The 24,243-nt window shown below is 42.7% G+C and overlaps 1 protein-coding gene across 3 annotated transcripts in view; it reads right to left on the bottom strand.

Annotated features, from left to right (window-relative positions):
• Window positions 1-24,243, bottom strand: part of MAPKAP1 (MAPK associated protein 1) — a 441,680-nt gene that overhangs the window by 306,609 nt on the left and 110,828 nt on the right. For all 3 annotated transcript variants that reach the window (XM_029611492.1, XM_029611493.1, XM_029611495.1), the window contains one exon: window positions 9,042-9,214. In XM_029611492.1, coding sequence (XP_029467352.1) covers window positions 9,042-9,214 — 173 coding nt within the window. The remainder of the gene's footprint in view (window positions 1-9,041; window positions 9,215-24,243) is intronic.

Genomic DNA, 24,243 nt, shown 5'->3' with positions numbered 1-24,243 from the left:
GTATTCATAATCTAGTTCTGATAGTACCTTTTTATAACTACAGTACCTATATATCCTTTAACATTAGTATCACCAGAATGTATTTCTTGTATTTACTGAAGTTTTAACAATAATATTTCATATATTGTCTAATAGTCAAAAAGTATTTATGTTCAGTCATCCATAGTAATAAAATGTCAAAATGTCTATGTTCCTAACTGTAAAAAAAAAGAGCATGGAACTGAAGTCATAGACATAGGGGTTAATAAACATGTGGATAAAGGTGAACCAGTAGATGTAGTGTATTTGGATTTTCAGAAGGCGTTTGACAAAGTCCCTCATGAGAGGCTTCTACGAAAACTAAAAAGTCATGGGATAGGAGGCGATGTCCTTCGTGGATTACAAGCTGGTTAAAAGACAGGAAACAGAGAGTAGGATTAAATGGTCAATTTTCTCAGTGGAAAAGGGTAAATAGTGGAGTGCCTCAGGGATCTGCACTTGGACTGGTGCTTTTCAATATATATATATATATATAAATGATCTGGAAAGGAATACGACGAGTGAGGTAATCAAATTTGCGGATGATACAAACTTATTCAGAGTAGTTAAATCACAAGCAGACTGTGATACATTACAGGAGGACCTTGCAAGTCTGGAAGATTGGGCATCCAAATGGCAGATGAAATTTAATGTGGACAAGTGCAAGGTGTTGCATATAGGGAAAAATAACCATTGCTGTAGTTACACGATGTTAGGTTCCATATTAGGAGCTACCACCCAGGAAAAAGATCTAGGCATCATAGTGGATAATACTTTAAAATCGTCGGCTCAGTGTGCTGCAGCAGTCAAAAAAGCAAATAGAATGTTAGGAATTATTAGGAAGGGAATGGTTAATAGAACAGAAAATGTCATAATGCCTCTATATCGCTCCATGGTGAGACCACACCTTGAATACTGTGTACAATTCTGGTCGCCGCATCTCAAAAAAGATATAGTTGCGATGGAGAAGGTACAGAGAAGGGCAACCAAAATGATAAAGGGGATGGAACAGCTTCCCTATGAGGAAAGGCTGAAGAGATTAGGTCTGTTGAGCTTGAATAAGAGACGGCTGAGGGGGGGATATGATAGAGGTCTTTAAGATCATGAGAGGTCTTGAACGAGTAGATGTGACTCAGTTATTTTCACTTTCGAATAATAGAAGGACTAGAGGGCATTCCATGAAGTTAGCAAGTAGCACATTTAAGACTAATCGGAGAAAATTCTTTTTAACTCAATGCACAATAAAGCTCTGGAATTTGTTGCCAGAGGATGTGGTTAGTGCAGTTAGTGTAGCTGGGTTCAAAAAAGGTTTGGATAAGTTCTTGGAGGAGAAGTCCATTAATGGCTATTAATCACTTTTACTTAGGGAATAGCCACTGCTATTAATTGCATCAGTAGCATGGGATCTTCTTAGTGTTTGAGTAATTGCCAGGTTCTTGTGGCCTGGTTTTGGCCTCTGTTGGAAACAGGATGCTGGGCTTAATGGACCCTTGGTCTGACCCAGCATGGCAATTTCTTATGTTCTTATGTACCTATGGAACAGATTGTGAAAATTAATGATAATCCAGAACTGGCACCCAGTTCTGACTCGCATTCTTCCTTCATGTATGATGGTGAAGCATTTAGAGCTTACATTGTCATAAATAGCCAGGCGATTAGAGGCTGTTTAAAGCTGTCACAAAACCAAGAGATGTGGTCCCTAGTCACGGAAAAGCACCAGTGGTACCAATTTGCCATCAAGATCCCATAAAGCAAAACTTTCTTACCTGTAACATGTGTTCCTAGGAGACAGCAGTTCACCAGTCACACAAATGGTTCATATGACCTTGTGTGGTACCGAATGGAATGAAATAGAAGCATAAGTATTTTTTGCTCATATGCCAGACTTCCCATGTTATGGCAGCTTTGAACTTTCTCTCAACTCCTGTTTAGCCAAGGAATATAAAAGAGAAAACTCCCAAGGGCAAGAGGGAAAGTGTGTGTGACTGTTGAACTCTGTTTTCAGAGAACACCTGGTACAGACAACCAACTTTGTTTTCTGCAAGGACACCGGATTTCTGAAAGCTTTTAGAGTATGGGAGGAGTAACTTAGTGCAGCGATTCTCAACCAGTGTGTTGCGATGCAACAGTGTGCTCCCAAGCACTGGCAGGTGTGTCACTCACTCCTGCTGGTCCAGCTTCTCTTCTCTCGCTCTCCTTTCACCCCAGCAAGACAGGCAGACATCCTTCTATTGCTGCCGTTGCCGTCCGGGCTGTCAGCACACTCAAGCCCCGATGGGAACGGCACCAGTGTCATTTGTCGCTAGCAATTGCATCATGGCCTTCTCTTCTTCCTGCTCCCATGGCCCAGAAGAGGAAGTGATATGTAGTGAGGGTGTGGGAAGAAGAAAGGGCCATGCTGCATTCAAAAGTAGTGGCAGCCCAAGGAGTACCGCGGACCCAGAGAACAACAGAACATCAGCTGATGATCCACAATGGGAGAGAGCAGCTTTAGTCCCCATGGCCGATAGGATTTTTTTTTGGACTGCAGGGGCTGAAGGAGAAGGCTGCTGCAGTTCCCATTTGTGCTCCGGGAGGTGGGGGGGGAAATGAGATTCAGAGTGAGCCAGCATGTGTGTAAGTGAGAGTATGAAAGAGAGAATGTGTGTGATTGAGAGCATGTGTGTGAGAGAGAACACATGTATGTGACAGAGAGACTGGTCAGGGAGGAGACTGATATGTGAGAGAGAGAAACTGGTCAGGGAGTTGACTGTGAGAGACATAGGTCAGGGAGGTGATTGATATGTGAGTTGAGAGACTGGTGAGAAGTGACTGATATGTGAGAAACAGAGATTGGCAAGGGAGGTGACTGGTATGCGTATGAGAAAGAGTGGTCAGGGAGGTGACTGGTGTGTGTATGTGCAACGGTGAGAGACTGGTCGGGAAGATGACTGGAATGTGAGAGATAGAACCTGGTCAAGGGGGTGTGACTGGTGTGTGTGTGTGTTGATAAGAGACAGAGAAACTGGTCGAGGGGCCCTAAGGAAGGGAACCATGAGGACAGAGCTTCAGCAGCCACTACTGCTTCTGGTGTGTCCTACTGGCCTGCAATGAAAAGGAGTAGGAGAGTTGCTGGCGAGGGTAAGTAATGGTGGTTTTATAAGTTAGTTTTTCTTGATTGACTGTCATTTTAATTATTGGGTGTTATGTGATGTGTCTGCTGTTTGAAACATTGTATTGGTGTTTGGAGAATTTTAAATCATTTTTATGTTTTTAATTATTGGATGTTACTTTATCAGTTGTTTTGAAACATTTTCTTTATTAGTATGGTTTTATAATTATTATTTTATATTTCTTGAGGAATGTATAAATAGAAATATGCAGAGAAAAACTGAACCGGAAACAGCAAGAAGCCAAACTCAGTATGCAATGCAACAATGGAAAAACAAAAAGATTAACTTGGTCACTTTATTCTGCATTTGGTGAGGGTCTGTCTGTGTTCTGAATGTGTGACCAAGGTGAGATATTAAGCTAGTGTGTAGTTTCTGTGCAGGGATCTATAGCAGCTTGGCTTGTTCTGCTTTCCTAATAGATGGTGCATTGGTGTTTAGAGCCTGGTTTAATATTTGAAGTGTTGCCATTTCATAGGTTGGGTTGTTACTGTTTTAGTGTGTTCCATAATACAGGTGTAAATTTTACAGATTAGTTTGAATGCATTATTGCAGGTCCTGGGAATGTGTTAGGTGCTACATTTCAGTTTCCATTTCTCCAGGTTTGCACTGCATGCAGAGTGGCTTTTTTGGGTTTCCATTCCAGTTTCTGTCTCCACATTTATAATTTGTGGTCTTTCTGTACTTGGTGAAGGTCGGTTTTGTGTGTGTAACCAAGGTGAGATATTTTGATAGCATGCAGGCATTTGTATCAGTCTTAATTGTTGTGTTTTCTCAATGGGAAATGCATTGATGGTTTGAGTCCTGTCAAAAATTAGGCTTAGGTTTAGGCTGGGTCTGTTGTGGCATCTTTGACTGACATTTCTCGCACTGACATCCGCATGCTGAGAAGATGCTGTTGTGGTAGCACAGGTGACGCATGATACCACTGAAATTCATGGAAGGGGAGTCTCTAGAAGAAGCAGCATTTAAAAGGGAAGTAAGCATGCCTAGAGGAATTTAGTTGCTCAGTTCCCTTTGATAGGGACTGAATGGCAGCATCTTGCTCTTTAATCTGGTTGACTATTTCCCTGACCTTGACCTCAGAACAAGGAACATTGACCTGCTTGTCATGAATATCTTCATGCATGCTACTGGCTCTCAACCAGGTCATCTGGCATGCTCCAGAGATGCTGCTGAACATCTTGCCACAGTATTGAATGTACACTGACCAGGGAAGATGTCGTTCACACTCTTGTGTGTCCAGAAGGGCCCATTGATAGCCTTCCTGCTCTCTGTCCAGTGACTATCAGAGGTTTTAGCTTGGTTGATCCATGTGTGTAAGAAGTGTACCATATAGAATGGTGGGCCACAATGCAGGTGTTGAGCACTGAGCGCTGAAAGACCTTCTTCCTAAATCTGTGCTACAATCTAGGATCTTAACCTGGAGGAACATTAGCGAGGATCCTAGTCTTTTTATCCTATTTTAATGTTATTTTGTGAATTACTCCAAACCCTGGTGCCTGCTGCACTGTGTATTTCAAGTCCAGTTCAGCTACCCGGTCTATAGGCTGTTGTATCCTCTGACCCAGAATTGGGGAAGAGACATCTTCCTCTAATACAGTATGGGGTCATCCTCCTAGTGGACTCTAGGAGGGAGCTCCCTTCTGGGTTAACTAGATTGGCAGTTACATACAGACTACAGGTACAATACAGCATATTGGATGGAGATAAGAATTTCAACATAAAGGGTAGTAAGTGCAACAAATCACTTTCAGGGCCTCTCAAAGACTGTTCCTGCCTCCAGTGCACTGATGGAGCCAAGGACCGGTACAAGGATTGTGTCAGGGTATAGATCATTGATGAAGCAAACAGAAGCATCAGCTGTATGGAAGCCTATTGCGTCAATGGAGATACAGGACCTGGGGCCCGATGTGTTAATGGTGCTGAAGGCTTATGCACCAACTGTGCCAAAGGCCAGTACATCAATGGGTGATCCTGATTTAAGCTTTGGTGGCACTGGCTGCATTGCTGGCTCAGACGCATAGTACTTTTTCTTCTTGTGAGCTGACAAACTCTGCAGAATACGCATTGAAGGGCTCACCGATCCCTGTTCATAACATTTTCATGTCTTGCTCAACCCTGGCACTGTGGTGGATTAAGAAACCAGCACCGCAGGTAGAAGCACTTTGCTTGAGCAGCTGCTGTTCAACTTGGCATGGAGGGAGCACAAGAGGATAATCGACTCCATCTTTTCACTGATTTTGTAAACTTCTTCTATCTTTCAAACCCTGTTCCTCTGGGACCTTGGTGACATCCAGTCACAGTCATACCCATTAGCTGTGTTGTGGTCTGGCCTCAGGCATCCCGCGTACTCTTGTTCGCGCACCAGGCGCGAACAAGAGTACGCGGGATTTCAATAGATACGCGCGTAGCTGCGCGTATCCATTAAAATCCGGGGTCGCACGTGCAAGGCTGCCCAAAATCGGCAGCCTACGCGCCCCGAGCCGCGCAGCCTGCCTCCGTTCCCTCTGCCTCAACCCACCTTCCCCTCCCTTTCCCTACCTAACCTACCCCCCCCCCCGGCCCTATGTTAACACCCCCACCTCTGTCGTGAAAGTTACACCTGCTCAAGGCAGGCGTAACTTTGCGCGCACCGGGCCGGCTGCCACGCGCCATGCTCCAGTCCGAGGGCTGGTCCGAGGTTGCGGCCACGCCCCTGAAACGCTCCCGGGCCGAAACCATGCCCGCAGCGCCACCGCCGGATGACGCCCCGGCCGCGTCACCCCCCCCCCCAGGAAAGCCCCTGGACTTGCGTGTGCCGGAAGCCTATGCAACATAGGCTCGGTGCACGCAGGGGGTGTTTGGGCCAGGTTTTCGGGGGGTATGCGCGTACCCCTTTGAAAATCCGGCCCACAGTCTTTGAAGCCTCTGGACGTAACTAGTGACTCACTTTGATTCGTTTGTCTCTGACTGAGATGTATTTTTGATCAGTCACTTGTGTACAGGCAGAGAAACATATAAACCCCTAGTTTATGAAAATAAGCTATGATGACAGCTAGGTATTTAGTGAAAAGCCATGAAGCTGACGGAAGGCCAAAAGACAGTAAAAGATACTGGAGGTACAGTGGTCTTACCACAAATCTGAAATATCTCCTGTGATCCGAGTTTATCTTTATCTGGATGTGGGCCGCCTTAAGATCTAGTGAACATATCTGCTTCCCTGTGTTTAAAAGCAGAATGGTACCCAGTAAAATCTTGAATGTTTCTCTTTTCAGGAATTGTTCAATGCTGGCAATTAGGTCTAATATGGGTCTGAATCCTCCCATAGCTGGAGTAAAAGCCCTAACCCTCTTTGCTGTAATGGGACAGGTTTTCACCGTGTTGGCTGTTAGGGAGGATATCTCTGACCTGAGTGGGCCCTGGTTTTGGATCAGCTAAAAAGCTCTGCCCAATTCTTCATTTCCCAAAGAAAAATCAGTGGAAATATTTTTAAAGGGTGAAAAGCCTGGTTAAATAACTAAGAGAATAGAATAAACGTTTCTGAACAGGGACACAAAGAAAATTGTTAATGCTTAGATGAAAAGCATGGAGTCTGTTAGAATACCTGTCACCAGTGGAAGTGAGGAAACTAAGAGAAGCTGTGAAGTAGTTGCAGGGAGGGAAGTCCTGCACATGTGAAAAAAAGACTTCTAGTCTTTTCCAAAACGTCCTGGAATTTTGTTCACATCGCCTATCTGTTTGAACCTGCTAGCCTTCAGAAAAAAGTTCCCTAGCCACTGGATACCGAAAACAATATTAATTTGCCTGAAGAATATAAATTTACCATGAGGTGTAAGGTTTCATTTCCTCAGGGATCTCTCCCAACTTTAAAGTGGTCTATAACAAAGATGGACAATGAAAAGATAAACTGACAGGATCTAGATGGAGTGTTTTAGTTGGTTTATTCATTTTAGTATTTCTGCACCTACCCATAAATCAAACACCTTATGAGTACATTTAAAAATCTTTCATTTATACTCCCTACCATATGAAATACTACGATATTTCATGTTAAGTATTTCTAGTTTCATCAGGGCGGATGTAAAATAACACTGAAAATAAAACATATTGAGACTATTCCATTTGAAATACTGCCACAGGTATTTTCCCAAGTACGGTCTGCTCTTCAATCTTGCATAAACGTGCTGTTTCAAATGTTAAAAATAATTTCAGCATTCTTTCGCCTGAGGTATTTGGGTTAGATAGCAGGACAGTAAGGAATGGTACGAAAATTAGGTGCAAGATATAAATAAACCATATTCTTTCAATGACACCAGAAAATGATATGATTCATATTACCCAGCATATGAAGTCATCATGATCCATTTACAAGATTTACACATCTCTGGATTGTGGTCTTATAAATTTATCATTATATGGTTTAATAGATGCAGGAACAGATATAGAGGCGAGAGTAAGCCTGCATGTGTGTGCATATGCAGATTCTAAGAAATACTGATAAATGTCTTAGTGTACAACATACAATATATTTATATGCATACAGTACAATAAATATCTATTCCATTATTCCAAATGTTAAAGCAGCAGTGCTGCTGATTTTTTAAATAATACAATAAGTAGTTAGAATAAACAAATGCATTAAGATATAGGGTGACCATATGGCTCTGTGTCCATGGGGGCAGCCTCAGCCAGTTCTCATTTTTTCCACCCACTGCCAGTATGGAGAGGTAGTTCTGATTTCCCAACTGAATTCCCTTAAAAAAAAACAAAAAAAACAAACTATAGCAGTAACTTTCAAAGCAACACATGTCCATACATGTGCATGTGTTTGCTGGCGTGCCGCTATGGACGCACCAATTTTATAACATGCATACAAGGTATAAAATCAGCTACCTGCATGTATATGCGTGCATGATTTTATATTGACGCATGCATGTGCGAGCGAATGCTGTCTCAAGCACGTAAGCAGGGGAGATTTTAGTAGATGTGTGCGGCAAAGCATTAGGCCTATTTCCCAGTTCCCTCCCAGTTTGCCCCAGTAAAGGAGAGGACTACCTAAACCCCCTACCTAACTATCCTCCCTTTAACCCTACTAACCCCAACCCTTAAAATCCCGCTAACTACCCTTTTTTTTTTTTTATCTACTTACACGCAGCCTACAGCAGAAGCAAGTTATGCGGTTGTGAGATCCCGGCGTGCGCTAGTGTGTATGCTGCAGTCCCAGCCCGCCCATGCTCTGCCCTGACCATGCCCTCGTCCTGCCCCTTTTTTGGCAAATGTTTTTTATCCACTCACCGGGAGATATGCGCAAGGCCGCGGGCCTTTTAAAATCCGCGTGGTGCGCGCACGTGCGAGTCATCCGCATATCTCCTGGTTTTGCTGTGCGCAACCCTTTTAAAATCTACCTTTATATCTCTACGCATGCAATGGAAGAAAAACCAGGGACTGGCTCAACTTATCCCCCTGGACATAAAGTTATATAGTCACTCTATCAAGATACCCTTCTTTTCTTTCTGCTTCTAATTTTACTCCTGAGGTGAAAAAAGTATTTGACATGGTTGCAACTTCTTCCTGCTCGGCCACTCCTACCATTATGGCTTTGTAGAAATCACAATATTGCTGCACTAGTACCCAGGATTGGGCTGAGAACCGCTTCATTAAAATATGAGCAAAGTAAATAAGGGAGTAGCAATAGCATAAAGCACTCACTTTCAATATTCAAACTACTTGGTTCACGTTTAGAAGCAAAATATCTTTTGATAAACTGTAAAAGAGAACCAGAATGAGAAGAGGAGAAACAGAAGAAGAAAGCAGACTAATGCTACAGAGAATTTAGGTGGAGCTTCTGCTTTTGGAGCAAAAAAGACCATATCAGAAAGTACTGTGAATTACTTAAGTTTGGGTTCCCGTCCTTCACTGGTGTACTGCCAGCAGATCAGCCCAATCAGGTCATGCACCTTGGCATTGGCTATTGTCACCACTGTCATCGGCAGCAGTTTGTCTTGGCTTGTCTGCATTGAGAGGTAAACATCAATTTTCTTGGTTGCTGTTGTACCCACGTGACCCTGTTGAGCAAAACAGATTTTGTTAAAGCATTACACGTTAATAAAAACAGACATAATATTTTGTTGGCAAGTGCAGTAGATGGGCATATGTGGTTGTATACTTAAACCAAGATTACAACCTCTTCCCCAATTTCTTTGCCGGAACTTCCTTCCCCACTCCTCTTTTTACTACTGCCTTCTATGTGTGTCCCAAGCCTGCTTAAATTCTGTCATGGTTTAGGTTACTACCACCTCTACACTGGTAGGCTATGCCAATCACCTCAGTAAAGTAATATTTTCTCATATTTACTCAGACTTCCTCCTTCCAACTTCTTATCATGACTTCAAGATTCTGGAGATATCTCAGATTTGTGGTAAGAGCATTGCACCTCAGTATTGTGTACTGTCTTTTGGCCTTCCATCAGCTCCATGGTTTGTTTCCTCATGCCTAGTTGTCATAGCAGCTTATTTATATAAACTGGGGATACATCTGTCTCCCTGATTGGACACCTGACTGATCAAAAACACATCTCAGATAGGGTAAATAAATCAATGTGAGTCACCATCCAGATGTTGGAGTCATTAAGGGACTCAAGGACAAAGGTCATGATGAGAAACTGGAATGAGGGAGTATTAGAGTAAATATGAGAAAATACTTTACTGAAATGTGGTAGGTGATTGGCATAGAGAAATGCTATTTTCTTATATGTTATTGAATATAACTGAATGATTCAATCATATCTCTCCTTTCCTTCAGTAAGTATCATCAGTACCATGTCTTGGTTTAAAGAATCCACTTGGTTAAAGTGAATAATTGTAACCAAGATTAAAAAGTCATCCCTAGAGTACTAAGCAAGAGGTCAATACTAAGAAGTTACATGCATTCATCTAGAAAGTTTTTGAAATTTTTCTTCCCTTTGAGTAAAATATATGCCAACTTTAAAGGCTCAAGGAATCATTGTTCCACAGTGACCCAGAAGATAAAGAATCATTACTCACACACAAAAAAAGTGCATCAAACTTAATAAATGCCGTATAAAATCCTATGGAAAATCCATTCAGGGCCAGGGGCTTTACCATTTGGAGTTTGCTTTATAGCCTCTAATAAATCTGGGAGACTTAACAGAGCTGTTAAATTAACATTTTCCTGATCTGTCACCTGTGGCAAAGTTAATTTGTCAAGAAATTCTTTTAGCTTGTCACAGGACACTATACATTCTGATAAATATAGTCTGGAATAAAATTGACAAATATATCTTGTTAATTTTCTGGGAATTACACATCTCAGTGCCATTAAGCTTTTAACACAAGTAAGATATGATTTGTTGTCTACATTTTGCAAAAGTAAGTAAAAATCCAATTTGGTTGATCAGCACATTTATAAATATTTGTGTTTAGGTTAAAAAAAAAAAAGGCAGTTTTTCTTCTCAGTTTTATGAAACATGCATGTTCATTTTTGTTCCTACTTAAAAGTCTTTCATTCCTCTTTCTGCTAGTTTCCATCAGGAATGCATGGCATACAACTTCCAGTGTTTTCCTAGTTTCATCCTATAGTACCACACAGCAACGTTTTGGGACAATGAACATAGGATGCAGTTCATGCCACATGCACGTCTAACAATATCTTTATCACAGTTCATGCCACATGCACTTCTAACAATATCCTTTATCAAAGTGTGCTTCTATAAAACCAGCATTTGGGTCAGCTATCTGCTGCAGGACCATTCCCAGTGTTGGCAAATGGAGCAAGAGAAGCCACAACTAGGACAGAAACCAATACCCAATATTTATCATTATCTTTCAACATTAGCAAACCCCATAGTCAAATTAAGAATACATTTACAATGAATGCTTATAAGATAAATGTGGGCCTTGCTGGATGGCGTTTTTGTTAAAGCTTTTTGCAAACTTTGTATCCCTGACCACGTCTACAAAGATATTGGTGAAGATCCAATTTGATCTCCTGCTCTGTCCCTCTCGATGCAGCCAGTGCGAAACATAGCCATGTCAGGGGACCAACAGTGCTACTACAACTAATTGTCATATTGTATTCAAATGCAACATAAGTCTGCCTGATAACTGTACTGAGAGAATAAATACCTCTACTACTCTACTACCGTCTCTGTGCCTGTAGATGACTTATCTGATTTGACACACCCCTTTATTATTTGGCATTGCTTAAAAGTGACACATGGCGGTCAAATTCAGGGCTGAAGATTGCAAGGTTATGGAAGGTGCTTGGCCCACAGCCCAGGACCATCACTGCAGTGACAAGACAAGGTATGCTGAGAGTGAGAAAATATAAAATGGAGGGAAAAAAACATGGGTAGTTATGAATGAAGACTCATGGCATGAGAACCCAGCCCTTATCCTGACTGAGCTGAAAGTACAACCAAGCATGAGGAAACTGCCAAAGCAAAAAAAAAAAAAAGAAGTACTACTAGGTAGCTGCAGAGCAAAGGAGCCTGGTGAGATGCATTCAGAAGTTCTGCTGAAGGAGAGAGGAGGAGCAGAGTCTGAGCCAGAGCCCAAGGCTGCCATAGGTGGGAGAGTGGAGGTAGAGAGAAAGAAAGAGATGGATATTGCAGGACGGAGGGAAGAGAGATATTGGTATGCTGGGTAAAGGGATGGAGAAAGAGAGGACAATGGATGCTGTTGGGTTGCAAGAAGGGGGGAGAGACTTATGTAGAAGAAGGAACCCTGCTGGGCTGGAGAGAGAGAGAGAGAGAGGGAGAGAAGGGAATGCTGTGCCAGATCGTCACTGAATGAAAGAGCACTGAACAGACTGCCACTAGCAGGAGGAAAGATGTTTTAGGTAAAGGATCTGCAACCTGCTGGGAGGAGGTGGAGGGGAGAGGAAATAGTGCAGAAGAAAAAGAGGAGATGCTGGGGGGAGGGGAAAGAAGAGGAGAGATGCTGAATGATAGGAAATGAGAGAGGGCAGACTCTGGCAGGAGAAGGGAAAGAAAGATTGAAGATGCTAGGGCAGGGGTCGGGAACCCATGGCTCGCGAGCCAGATATGGCTCTTTTGAGGGCTGCATCTGGCTCGCAGACAGTCGCCACACTTTCCCGCTGACCCAGCTGCTCCCTGGTCCTCCTCCGCCCGGGCTTAAAATGCTGTCAGCCCAGGCGGAACGCGGCAGGACAGCTGGAGTCAGCGGCACCGGCGTGCTCTCTTCTTCCCGCCCCCCCCCCCCCCCCCAGAAGAGGAAGTGGAGAGTATCGGGTGCGTGTGCGGCAAGAAGAGGCCACGCTAGTGCGCTCGGCATCGGCCCGAAGAAAAGAAGACTGCAGCGCGGCTCGGAGGAAAATGAAGAGGTTCAACCGCGGCCGATGGGACTCCGCCTCCGCGAGGGCTGAAAATGAAGAGGTTAGCGTTGGGAGGAGGCTGCTGCTGCCGCGAGTTCCCGGGGTGGGGGAGAGAGAGAGTGAATGAGCGAGCAAGCTGTGTTTGCTCGCTCATTCACTCTCTCTCTCTCCCCCACCCCGGGAACTCGCGGCAGCAGCAGCCTCCTCCCAACGCTAACCTCTTCATTTTCAGCCCTCGCGGAGGCGGAGTTCCATCGGCCGCGGTTGAACCTCTTCATTTTCCTCCGAGCCGCGCTGCAGTCTTCTTTTCTTCGGGACGATGCCAAGCGCACTAGCGTGGCCTCTTCTTGCCGCGCCGGCACCCGATACTCTCCACTTCCTCTTCCGGGCCGCGGGGGGTGTGTGTGTGTGAGAGAGATTGCATGTATGTGAATGATTGAGAGCCTGTACATGTGAAAGAGAGTATGCCTGTGATTGAGAGCCTGCCTGTGAGAGAGAGAGAGAGAGAGCATGAATGTAAGTTTACCATTGGGAACCTGTATGTGTAAGTTTGTGATTGAAAACCTGTTTGTGTGAAAGAGTATGGTGTATGATTGAGATCCTTTGTGTGTGAGAGAAATCATGTGTATGTATGATTAAGAGCCTGTGTGTATAAGTAAGAGAGAGATCATGTGTGTCTGTGTGTGATTGAGAGCTGGTTTAGGTGATGGAGCATGTGAGTATGTGATTGAGAGCCTGTGTTTAAATGAGAGAGAGAGACCATGTGTGTCTGTGTGTGATTGAGAGCTGATTTAGGTGAGGGAGCATGTGAGTATGTGATTGAGAGCCTGTGTGTAAATGAGAGAAAGAGAGGACATGTTTGTAAGCATGTGAATGAGAGTCTGTGTGTGAGAGAAAAAGACAGCATGTATTTATGTGATTGAAAGCCTGTGTGTATGTGTAAGCGTGAAAAGATAGACAGCATGTGTGTAAATGTGTAATTAAGAGCCTATATAAGTGAGAGAGAAAAAACATGTGTATATGTGAGTACTGAGAGCATGTGTGTATAGGTGTGTCATTGAGAGCCAGTGTGAGAGAGCGCTGGTATGTGACTGAGAGAGGAGAAAGTTCCAAGCAAACCACCCCACCTCCTGCTAATTCAGAACAATCTCAGGACACCTGGATATCAAACGTTCCCAGGTATGCAGAGCAAAAAAATTTTTGTATCATTATTTTTCATTACTGGGTCTTTGTGTCTGCTATTTTGAAATATTTTGTTGGTATCTGGAAATGTTTTATATGCGTTTTTAATTATTGGATATTCCACTCAACAGCTGTTTCGAAATATGTTCTTTTTGTTAGTACAGTTTTACTGCTGATGATTTTATATTTCTTGATTTGTTTTATAAGGATGGGTGATGTTTCTTTTTTCCTTTGTTACACTGCATACAGAGACTCTGGCTTGTTGCAGTTTCCAATTCATTTTTTTTCTGCATGCTTCTTGTTATGCGTTTTGGTCTCTTTATTCTATGTTAGGTGAGGGACAGCACGTGATTCAGGTGAGGTTTTCTGCTGGCGTGTAGTTTCTGTGTAGGACTCTATAGCAGCCTGACTTGGTCCGTTTTCCTAATAGGAGATGTATTGGTGTCTTAAGGCCTGGTGTAATATTTTCAGAGACTTATTGTACTTTAAAAGTATGATCTTACATAAAATGCACACATTTACTTGTATTTAGTTTTAAACATATTGTATGGCTCTCATGGAATTACATTTTAAAATATGTGGCGTTTATGGCTCTCTCAGCCAAAAAGGTTCCTGACCCCTGTGCTAGGGGAAAAGGAGAAAGAGAAGAAAAAGCAAGCTGGGGATAGTGGAAGGAAATGGAAGATAAGAGACAGTGAGAGTAAAGGAAGTTTGAAGGTGCTGGGAGGGGAATGGAGAGACAGGAAATGATGGGGGAAGAGGTCATTAAACTGTTCAATATTATATTGTCTTTCTCATAAAAAGGTCTGGGAACCTCTGTTCGAGTATCCTAACCTCTCGCTGACAGTCCTCACTTCTTCTTTGTCAAACTTTAGGGAGGATAGGAGGACTGGTCCTAGACAAGGTTGCCAACTGGCTCCAGATTTTCAGGACAGATTGATCCAATCCTGATTTTATCGCATTGCATGCTGGGACTTATTCCGATTTACCTATTGCATTCCCTCAGAAATCAAGACTAAGTATCTCCATGCAGGTGAATAAAACCAGGACAGGACCGGCTCAACCTGTCCTGAAAATCTGGTGCCGGTTGGCAACCCTGGTCCTTGTATGTTTCTGCTCATCAAAATAAACACTAATGTTTACTTAGGAAAATGAAGAGCCATTTTTCCCACCAATTTTCTCCTGTTTTTGTTCTTGTTGTAATAAATGCTAATAAATTCCCAGGAAAAATAAAAAATAAAAACTGAAAACAAAAATCCCTACTTGTATGGTGATGATCATTTCTACATTGTGGCACACCAAGGGGCCAATGCAAAAAAAAGCATGGAAAGCAGGTGCTGAAAACTCAGCGCCCGCTTTTACGTTGTAATTAGGGGGTCGCGTTAGCAAAGAGGCGCTAGGGTCACTTGTGCGACCTTAGTGCCTCCTTGCTAACGCGACCCTGCGGTTACTGGCATATTGCCGGTTATGAACACCGACGCCGAGTTTATCGGCGGTTTTCATAACTGCAGCTGGCCGGTTATTAAAACCGACGGCGAGCATATCGGCGTCGGTCTTCAATGCGGCCAGCTGAGGTTTTTTTTTTTTAACTTTTAAAAGAAGTACAGAAAAGCAGTTTTTTCAGCTTTTCTGTATTTCTTTTCAATGCGCTCAGCTATTAACGCCTGCTCCAGGCAGGCGTTAATAGTTGAGCGATAAATGTGCGTCTGAGATGCACATTCATTTTTTTGCATTGGAGTGAATGAGTAATAGCCTCATTCGCATGCTTTTGCATGTGATAAGCGCTATCCCATTCACTCCACGTCGGCTGAGCGCACTGTATTGGATCGACCCCCAAGAAAGTCAACAGGAATCAATCATGGGCTTACACAGCAACCTGCAAGTCTGCACTGTGCGCAAATTAATGTTATTTTTCTTTTGTAAAATGCATAAAAAAAGAATAGTATATTTTTAAATATATCCTTTATAGTATGGTCCTTACTGTGTTAACTGCTCTTTTTTTTTTTTTTTTTTTGCTGTTTCCTTGATATTCTAGACCAACTATAGTAATTTTGGAAAAATTATGTTGCTTTGGCAAGACCTCTAGTTGTAGAAGCAAAACACACCAAAACCCCTCCCCAAAAACCAATCTGTTATCAAGTTCACATTATCAGCCTCCCTACCAACAGGACTGCTTTAGTCTAGGCAAACCTATTATGGTAACAATGGATTCTGGAATAATGATACAAGATTAGAGTCAAATAATTTGTAAGAATAAAGTTCTATTGTCCAGATACAATTTTAGGGACCTCTACTTTAGTAAATCATACTGTAAAATGAAATCAATATGCTTTAAATGTAAAAACAGAATTTTAAAACCATAAAGAAGAATTACATGTTCTAAAGTCTATCAATTCCTGCAATACACTGAGTCTTTAAAAGATTTAATAGCAACTTTTTAATGAAAGCCCACTGGAAAATGCATACCTTTCTCCATTACTCAACGATGGATTTGAAGAAAAGGTTATAGTACAGTCATTAACACTCTCCTAAATTATATGAGAAACTCAATGCAATCTTGAAATGACCTCTAGGACAATATAATTCTAGGCAGACTATGTAAGTCTTTTGCTAATGTAAGTCTGCTGAAACATTTACAAAAAACATTGTCTCTGTCAAGTCCAAGGGTGAAGGTGAATTTTATTCTTGGGCAATCAATTTTAATTTCATATCAGTTTCTGAAACCTTTTATAAATGTTTTTTAAAGTACAAATGTCTTCAAAATAAAATGTAAGACTTCAAGGCATATATATGACATTCTTCTTCAAGATAATAGAAAAGAACAAATACATTTTCTCTTGTATTTAGTGAAATTTTCCAAGAATTTACAAGAGTTTATTTGCATGTTTCACACGTGGGAGTCAGGGAGGCAAAATCCATTGCATTTTAAGAAGATATCACATTCTATGTATCCAGTAATGAGTTTCCAATAATTATTCCAGAATTCTTGCAGTAATAGCAACAGTAGCTAAAATCATGATTAGCACAACCAGCTTTTCCTTACAAACCTTTTAAAAACTGCCATCTCTTATTTAACCCAAGGCACCAAATTGCTTCATCATGTAAGGTATGGCACTTCAGTTCAAAATCCACAAACCACACTCCAAAGCACAAACGTTTCCACTGGACTAACTAATAAGGCAGCTATGGAAAACAAAAGGGAAAAATAATAAAGCTCTGCATATTTCTCTAGGGGAGAAACCATAGCTATTGATTTTGAAGATTTATATAAATGTGTATTTGAACATTAAAAACTGAATTTCCATTTTCCCAACCAATGCCATTAAATGACTGCCTCTTTAAATATAGTAGATACACCTCAGGCTAACATAGGAATCTTAATATTTAATATCAAGCACAGATTTTATTCATGTTTTATCTAGTTGTAGTCAAAAGATCTCTTTAAATGAACCTTCCAAATATGCATCCTGCTTTAACTCAGTAGCACTGGCACAAAGCAGCTTACTTTTTTGATCAATCTGTATGCATCGCCTCAGTAGTTGTTATTAATTTAAGTATCTGATGTATTTTCTAGTAGGCAAATTTCTCATTGGACACACTAGAAACAAATAATGTAACTTTCTTTTAAATATAAAATGTGCTATCTGTAAAAATGGCTCAAAAGTGGAAGTACAGAAGTTCAAAAAGAAATTAACAGCCAGATTTAATACAGCTTTGCCTTCTTAAATAGAATGAAAATTAAAAGAGCTTAATGTTCCTTATCCACAAAATTAATGCTCAATGAGCACTGGTGAAATGCAACTCAGATTTAAGAAGGCAGCGAAAAGATGCATAGATCTCAGATTTGAAGCCTGCACTCAATATCACTGAATCTGTTTCCACCAAGGGTCTGAGGTCTAAAAGTTCCTGTTCCTTTGATACCATCTAACGTATTCACTGCAGCCACTGGAATGGCAGATGTTAAGAATGTACTTAACGTTCAATATTACCAGGAAAGACAGAAACAATCCATAATCAAGTATTTCATCTCTAATGTAGTCTTCGCACAAACAAAATTAACTTGCCTCCTTCAATACAGCTTTTGAATTTGAGAATTTAACAAATTAATTATATTTAGAAGAATCTAATGTAGGCCTCAATATAAAAATGCAGTTAATTTCCAATTTATCTTATTTATACTGTCATTGTTCATACAAATTTAACCCAGCAATTTCCTGCTGTACACAGCCCTAATGCAGTATGAATATTTCAATGCACTGTAAAGAAAATACATTTTTATCAATTATAACTTTGCAATCTAAATTGTTGCCTTTACTTAGCACAACTGCATTGCACTACCCCACACTATTCTTCAATTAAAGGTCCAGATGTTTCAAAAGCTCCAGTAGGCAAAGGCAGTTATGAGAAATGCTTTATCTGCATTGCAATGATCACTACCACATCAGCTCCAGGCTGAATTAACATACTCATGTTTTATTCCAGCCCCCTCTTGATGTACCAGTTAATTATACAGTGCACAGCAGAGCAGCAATAAACCTTCAGTCTGGGACACAATCCATCTGCGCAATGGATCCACCAATATTATCCAAACAAAGGGGGCTGATGTACTAAAGAGCGTTACCACTGGCTGTTAATGCGTGTAAATGTGGTATTTTATTGGCATACTATTGGCCAATGTTCATGAGGCAAAGGAGGCACCCATTATCGCAGATGCTAATATACACGCACACTTGCGACAGTGTCACAAAAAGTTAGCTACACCTCCCTGAGGTGCAGTTAAGGATTTTTCTGCTTCAATGAATCCGTGAAGCAGTTTGCATGCATACTTTATGCTGCAATAATAGGTAATGAGCTGTTTTGCATCTCAGTTCCTCAACGGCATAGTTTTTGCATTAAAACTCTGGCAAGCTTGTTCACACAGGTTTAGAAAGCTAACATGCATAAACTAGAATGTGTGCAATAACAGTGCTTTTAATCTACCATTAGTGCTTGCAAAACCATTAGTACACTTAACTATACTGGCCCCAAAATGTGGAGTCAATGTTTTCTCCATCCTAGTGACATGGCATAAAGTAAAATTTGTTATCTGATAATTTTCTTTCCTTGAGTCCTGCTAGACCAAGCCTTATACTTGGCATTTCCCCACTCCTCAGTTGCCAGAGACAGATGGCACACCCCCTCATGACCTCATTCTTTCTCATAAAGGGGGAGTGGTCATAGGACTTTGTCATTAGCCTTATCAAATCAACCAGACAAGATCCCCCTTCTTATTCCTTTCTTATGTTTTTGTACTTTGAGATTATTCCCCCTCTCAAGGGAGGGAGAAGAGGAGACTGAAAAGAGAAAGAGAGAAAGAGAGCCAGATTAGCTCAGGCTTCTTTGCTTGTGGCTGTGTTTCTAGGTGGGGTCTAGATTGGTCTAACAGGACTCAAGGAAAGAAAATTATAAGTAACAACAAATGTTATCTTCCTTTTCCTACAGCTAGACGAGTCCTTACACTTGGGAGTTACAAAAGCTATCCTTAGGTTGGGTAGGTGGAAGACTTAAGGATCCTTAAGGATCCCCAACTCCAAGGCTACGTCTGCCCTAACCTGTATGTCTAGATTATAATATCTGAATAACAAGCACAGGGATAACCAGGTGGCAGCCCTCCAGATTTTACCTGGGGAAAATGATAATGAGTCTGCCTAGGATGATACCTGCACTTTCTTATGTGTGCATGAAGCACCACTGCTGCTTGTCTACTGTTGAGTATATAGGTGATTGTGTCATTGATCCATTTAGCTAGCGTGGCCTTGCAGGCTGCTTCTCCCTTTTATGGTCCCCAAACAATCCATCAGATTTCCTGAAGGGGTTCATCACCTTTAGGTATTTTAATAGATTACATCACACATCCAGGAGGTGCAGCATTTCGCCCTTATTCCGTCCTTCTAAAGGCGGGTAGGAACACTATCTGATTCAGGTGAAAGGAAGACGCCACCTTTGGAAGGAATGAAGGAACTGATCAGAAGGTAACTGTATAAGGAGAAATTTCTGAAATGTGTCTGATGGAGCAGATTGCTACCAAAAAGATAGCTTTTAATGATAGATTCTTAGTGGACACTTGCTCCAAGGGTTCAAAGGGTGCTCTTACTAGTACTTTAAGGACCAGGTTAAGATCCCACTGAGGAAAAATCAGTCTGAAGAGTTGTTATATGCACTTCACCCCTTTTAGAAACTGCACCTCATCTGACTATGCAGCTACATGGGTACCCTTTGATGCAGCCCCTATAGCAGGATTTGGCTGACACTTGCATCCTTACTGAACAGAGTGCTAAGCCTTTGTCCAAACCCTTCTGCAAGAAGTCTAGGATTCTTGGGATGTCCAATTTCCATGGGGAAGTGTTATGCTCCCAGCAGTAAGCTTCAAATAGACTCCAAGCTTGAATATAGGCTAAAGAGGATGACCTCTTAAATACTTTCAGTATGATTGTCACGACTGGCTGGGAATAACTTGCAACCATGCCCTTTCAAGGCCCAATACAAAATTGAGATGGTCTTGCATTGGTATTGGACCCTGACACAGCAATTCCTATTTTCTGGGGAGCTGAAGGGGCCCCCATTAGAAGCCTTATTAGGTCTGCATACAAAGGCCCCCTTGGCTAATCCAGAGCTACCAGATTCATCTCTAAGGGATAATCCTCTTCCTATTAGTTTTCCTATCAAAGGCCAAAGTGGAAATACATACAAGGAGCCTGTCCTTTGGCTAGCAAAGGATTAACACATCTACCCCACTGAATCCAGACTCCTTCTGTTGACTGAAGAACCTGTCAGCTTTGGCATCGGCTTGGGTCGCCATTAAATCCACAGTCTGAGGTAACCATTGTTCCACTATCATTTGGAAGGCCTGCTTTCTAAGCTCCTGTTCTCCTGGGTCCAGTCTGTTTCTGTTGAGAAAGTCTGCTTGAACATTTTCCTTTCCTGCAATGTGAGATGCTGACAACTGGGGCAGGTTCTTTTTCACCCATTTAAGTATTCCATTTGCTTCTGCAAGCCTAGGGCTGCGAGTGCCCCCTTGCTTGTTTACATATGTTATTGCCATGGCACTGTCTGAAAGAACTCTGACTGCCTTCCCCTTTATCCTTTGTAGAAAGGCCTTAAGTACTAATCTAATGGCTCTTATCTCTAATCTGTTTATTGACCCTTAGGGCTTCTTCCTCTGACCAACTCCCTTGGGCTGGATTGCCTTGGCATTGTGCTCCCTACCTGATCATGTGGGTGTTTGTCGAAGGCGGCTCTAGGTCTAACCTTTTTACAAAGTTGGAGGGATTCAGCCCCCAGTCCAGACTCTTCTCCATCGCCTGGGAGTCCCAGAGGCGATGGTCGTAGTTCTGGGAGGCTGGAGACCGGCCCCGGGAACTAAGTATATGGCTCGCCCCAAAAGCTGGACATAATCTAATACACTGGGCAACCCTAAGGTATGGAATACCCTTACTTGCTGTATTATTTTGGTGACCCTCTTTGGGGGGGGAGGGGGGTGGGCAGGGCCTCACAAAGAGAGTGCCTAAGAACTCTAGGGACTGTGAAAGTTCCAAGTTACTCTTTACATAGTTTACCACTCAGCCTAGCCTTTCTAGAAGCCAGACTACCATAGCTGAAGCCTGCTGGTTCTCCTGAGTGGGTTTTGCTCTGATGAGCCAGTTGTCTAAACAGGGATGAACCATTATCCCCTGTTTGTGCAGAGCTGCTGCCACAATCGCACAACCTTCTTGAAGGTCCTCAGGGCAGTCCTAAGCCCGAAGGTAAGGCCTGGAACTGGTAGAGATGGCCTAGGATGCAAAAATGAAGACAACTTTGTTGAGAAGCTCTGATAGGTATATGGTGATAGGACTCTGCCAGATCCAATGATGACAGAAACTCTTCTTTTCTTACCACTGCCATGACTGAGCAGTGCCCAAGCACTTGTTGATTCCTTTTAGATCTAGGACGGGATAAAAAGATATCCTTCTTTGGGACTAAGTTCTTTGTCCACTTTCCTGGGGAGGGACTGGGACTATGGCCTCCAGATCCCTTAAGCTTTGAAGGGTAGGTCTTACTACTCTCTTTTGATTTGAGATGTGCAAGGGGAAATCATAAAGGCATTTGGACTGGGGAGATACACTTGGGCAGGTAAACCCTTAAAATTATATCCAGGACCTACTAGTCTGTGGTAATCTAGGTCCATTCTGCATAATACTGTGACAAGCATCCACTTACAAGTGTTACTACCTGAGGACATGCTGGATATCATTGTGAAGGGTGACCAGATTATGCCATTGCAGGAAGATCTTCCCTAGGTCTCTTGGCACCTCAAAAGGACTGGGTTTTACCCCACATCATGTGTGGGGATGCCAGCCCAGATGCTTTGTTCTTATGTTGGTACTTAAGATTCTGTCGTCTAAGTCCTCATGTGCCTGACTGGCCTCTATTCCCCAGATGTCATTGGGGCTTGGATTCACCCAAATACGTTACTAACTTTTTAAAATTATCTCTGAATAGTAGTCTTACTTTAAAAGAAAGCTTGCAGAGATGTGATTTAGATGCTGAGTCTGCTGTCCAGTTCTGGAGCCAGAGGAGTCTTCTAGTTGCAACCCTGGAGGTGATCAACCTAGATAATAACCTGATCAGGTCATACATCATTTCTGCCAAAAAGGCAACTGCTGACTCCAGATATGTAGTTTTTGGACTCTTGGACAAATGCTGAATCCAGCATAAGGCTTTCCAGGATACATAGCCTCCAGAAATCGAAGTCTGGATTACCATTGCTCCTGTGGAGAAGGCCTGTTTAAGAATTGTTTCAATCTTCCTACCCTGAGGGTCTTTTAGGGCTGTACCTCCTTCCACCGGAATGATAGTTCTATGTGTTACTGCTGACACCAATGCATCAATCCTTGGGATTTGCGATAGCTTGTTCTTTTCCTCAGCACAGAGAGGGTACAATCTTTCCATCACCTTGCCTCCTGGAGCTTTTGAGGCGAGCCATAGACTCCCCCTTGTGGAGCATCCAACTCTGCCAGTACCATATGTTTTAGGGCTTCATGGAAGGGAAAGACTTTTGAAGGCTTCCTTACTGCCTGAAAGAAGGGATCATCTTCCTCAGGGTCTTCTACTTTGCTGCTTGAAATCTACAAAGCCACCTGCACAATGACTATGAGGGCTGAAAGCTCCTCTTTTCGAAACAGCCTTACTAATGATGAAGAGCACTGCCCTTCTTCCTGGGAGCTGGGAATGCACTAGGCTCTAATTCATCAGCTGACCAGAGCTCTCCTCTGGAATCAAAGGTGCTTATTAAAGCAGGGTGAGGCTTTGGCTGTAAGAATGTCCTTCAAGTGTTTAGGAGCCCCACTCTTTTCATCCATCGGCCCCTAGTCTGAGGATCTTAAACAAGCAGTAGAGTCAGGCTTCTGCACAGCACAGAAAGCCTGGAGCATCACTAACACAAACTCTGAAGTAAACTCTATGGGATGGGTTTCCCATTGGACCCTTATAGGATCCTGCCTGAGGCCCTGCCCAGGTACATAATTCTGACTCCAGACCCTTCCATGAAGTTCTCTTCCATCAGGAATGCTTGCAAGCCTGGCTGGCCTGAAGACAGCAGCTTCCCCTTCCCTGGAGTGTTTGGGGCTAGCCCATAACCATCTCTTGGCCCTTACCCTATTCATGGGGCATCCTCACTGCGCTTATCTGGGGAGGCTGGGTCAGGCCCCCCCCCCCCCAACATAGGCCAGGAAAAAGGAGCTGGCAATGCTAGGGATCCTTTTAGACCCGTAGGCCATGCTCCTGCAGCTGCGCAGAATTTCTTTTCTTTTTTTTTTTTTTTTTTTTTTTTTTTTTTTAACTGCACCAGAGGGCTTCCGGGGCTGAGCGCATGTAAAATAAATAAGAAACACAGAGTGCTGCACTCAACACCGCTCTCCTGTTTCTCCTGCAAAACCCCAGCGGTACTCACCATCTCGTGGAGAACTCCTACAGATGGCCGATAGAGGTAGAGAAGCCTGCCATGGCTCCCCTCCCTAATCATTGTCTTTTTTTTTTTTTGCAATTATTTTATTTCCACCTCACAAACTCAGGAGGAGCAGAAGCAAGTGCTAAGGCAAGGGGAGCAAGAGGGAAAGGGGTCTTGATATCCCTATATATTTTTTTTCTTTTGATAGGGCCAGGTTCTCTAGGATCCCATACTGCTTAAAGAGTGGGGTCACCACTAGGAGGGATCCTGAGTTCCTTAGGGTGGCAGGGATCCGCTCCTAGATTGCTTATTACCAGGCATCTTCTTGGAGGCAGCTCCACTGGGGAAATCAGCTCCAAGAGACTACTGTCCCAGGAGTTAGGAAAGCTCTACCAGACCGGGGCTGCACACTGGTTCTGGGAGGGTTTGGATAGTAGTCTACACTTGTCCACAGTTGCAAGCTGCAGGACACAGACACTACTGGCAAGGGCCTATGACTGAGAATAAGGTCATGAAGGAGGTGTACTTTCTGTTTCCGGCAGCTGAGAAGTGGGGAAATCTCAAATATAAGGACTGGCCTAGCAGTAAGAAAAA

This window comes from Rhinatrema bivittatum, chromosome 8 (genome assembly GCF_901001135.1).
Source record: "Rhinatrema bivittatum chromosome 8, aRhiBiv1.1, whole genome shotgun sequence".
In the NCBI taxonomy this organism is placed as follows: domain Eukaryota; kingdom Metazoa; phylum Chordata; class Amphibia; order Gymnophiona; family Rhinatrematidae; genus Rhinatrema; species Rhinatrema bivittatum.
Note: the sequence above shows the minus strand (reverse complement) of the source record. Positions and strands in the feature narration are given on the sequence as shown.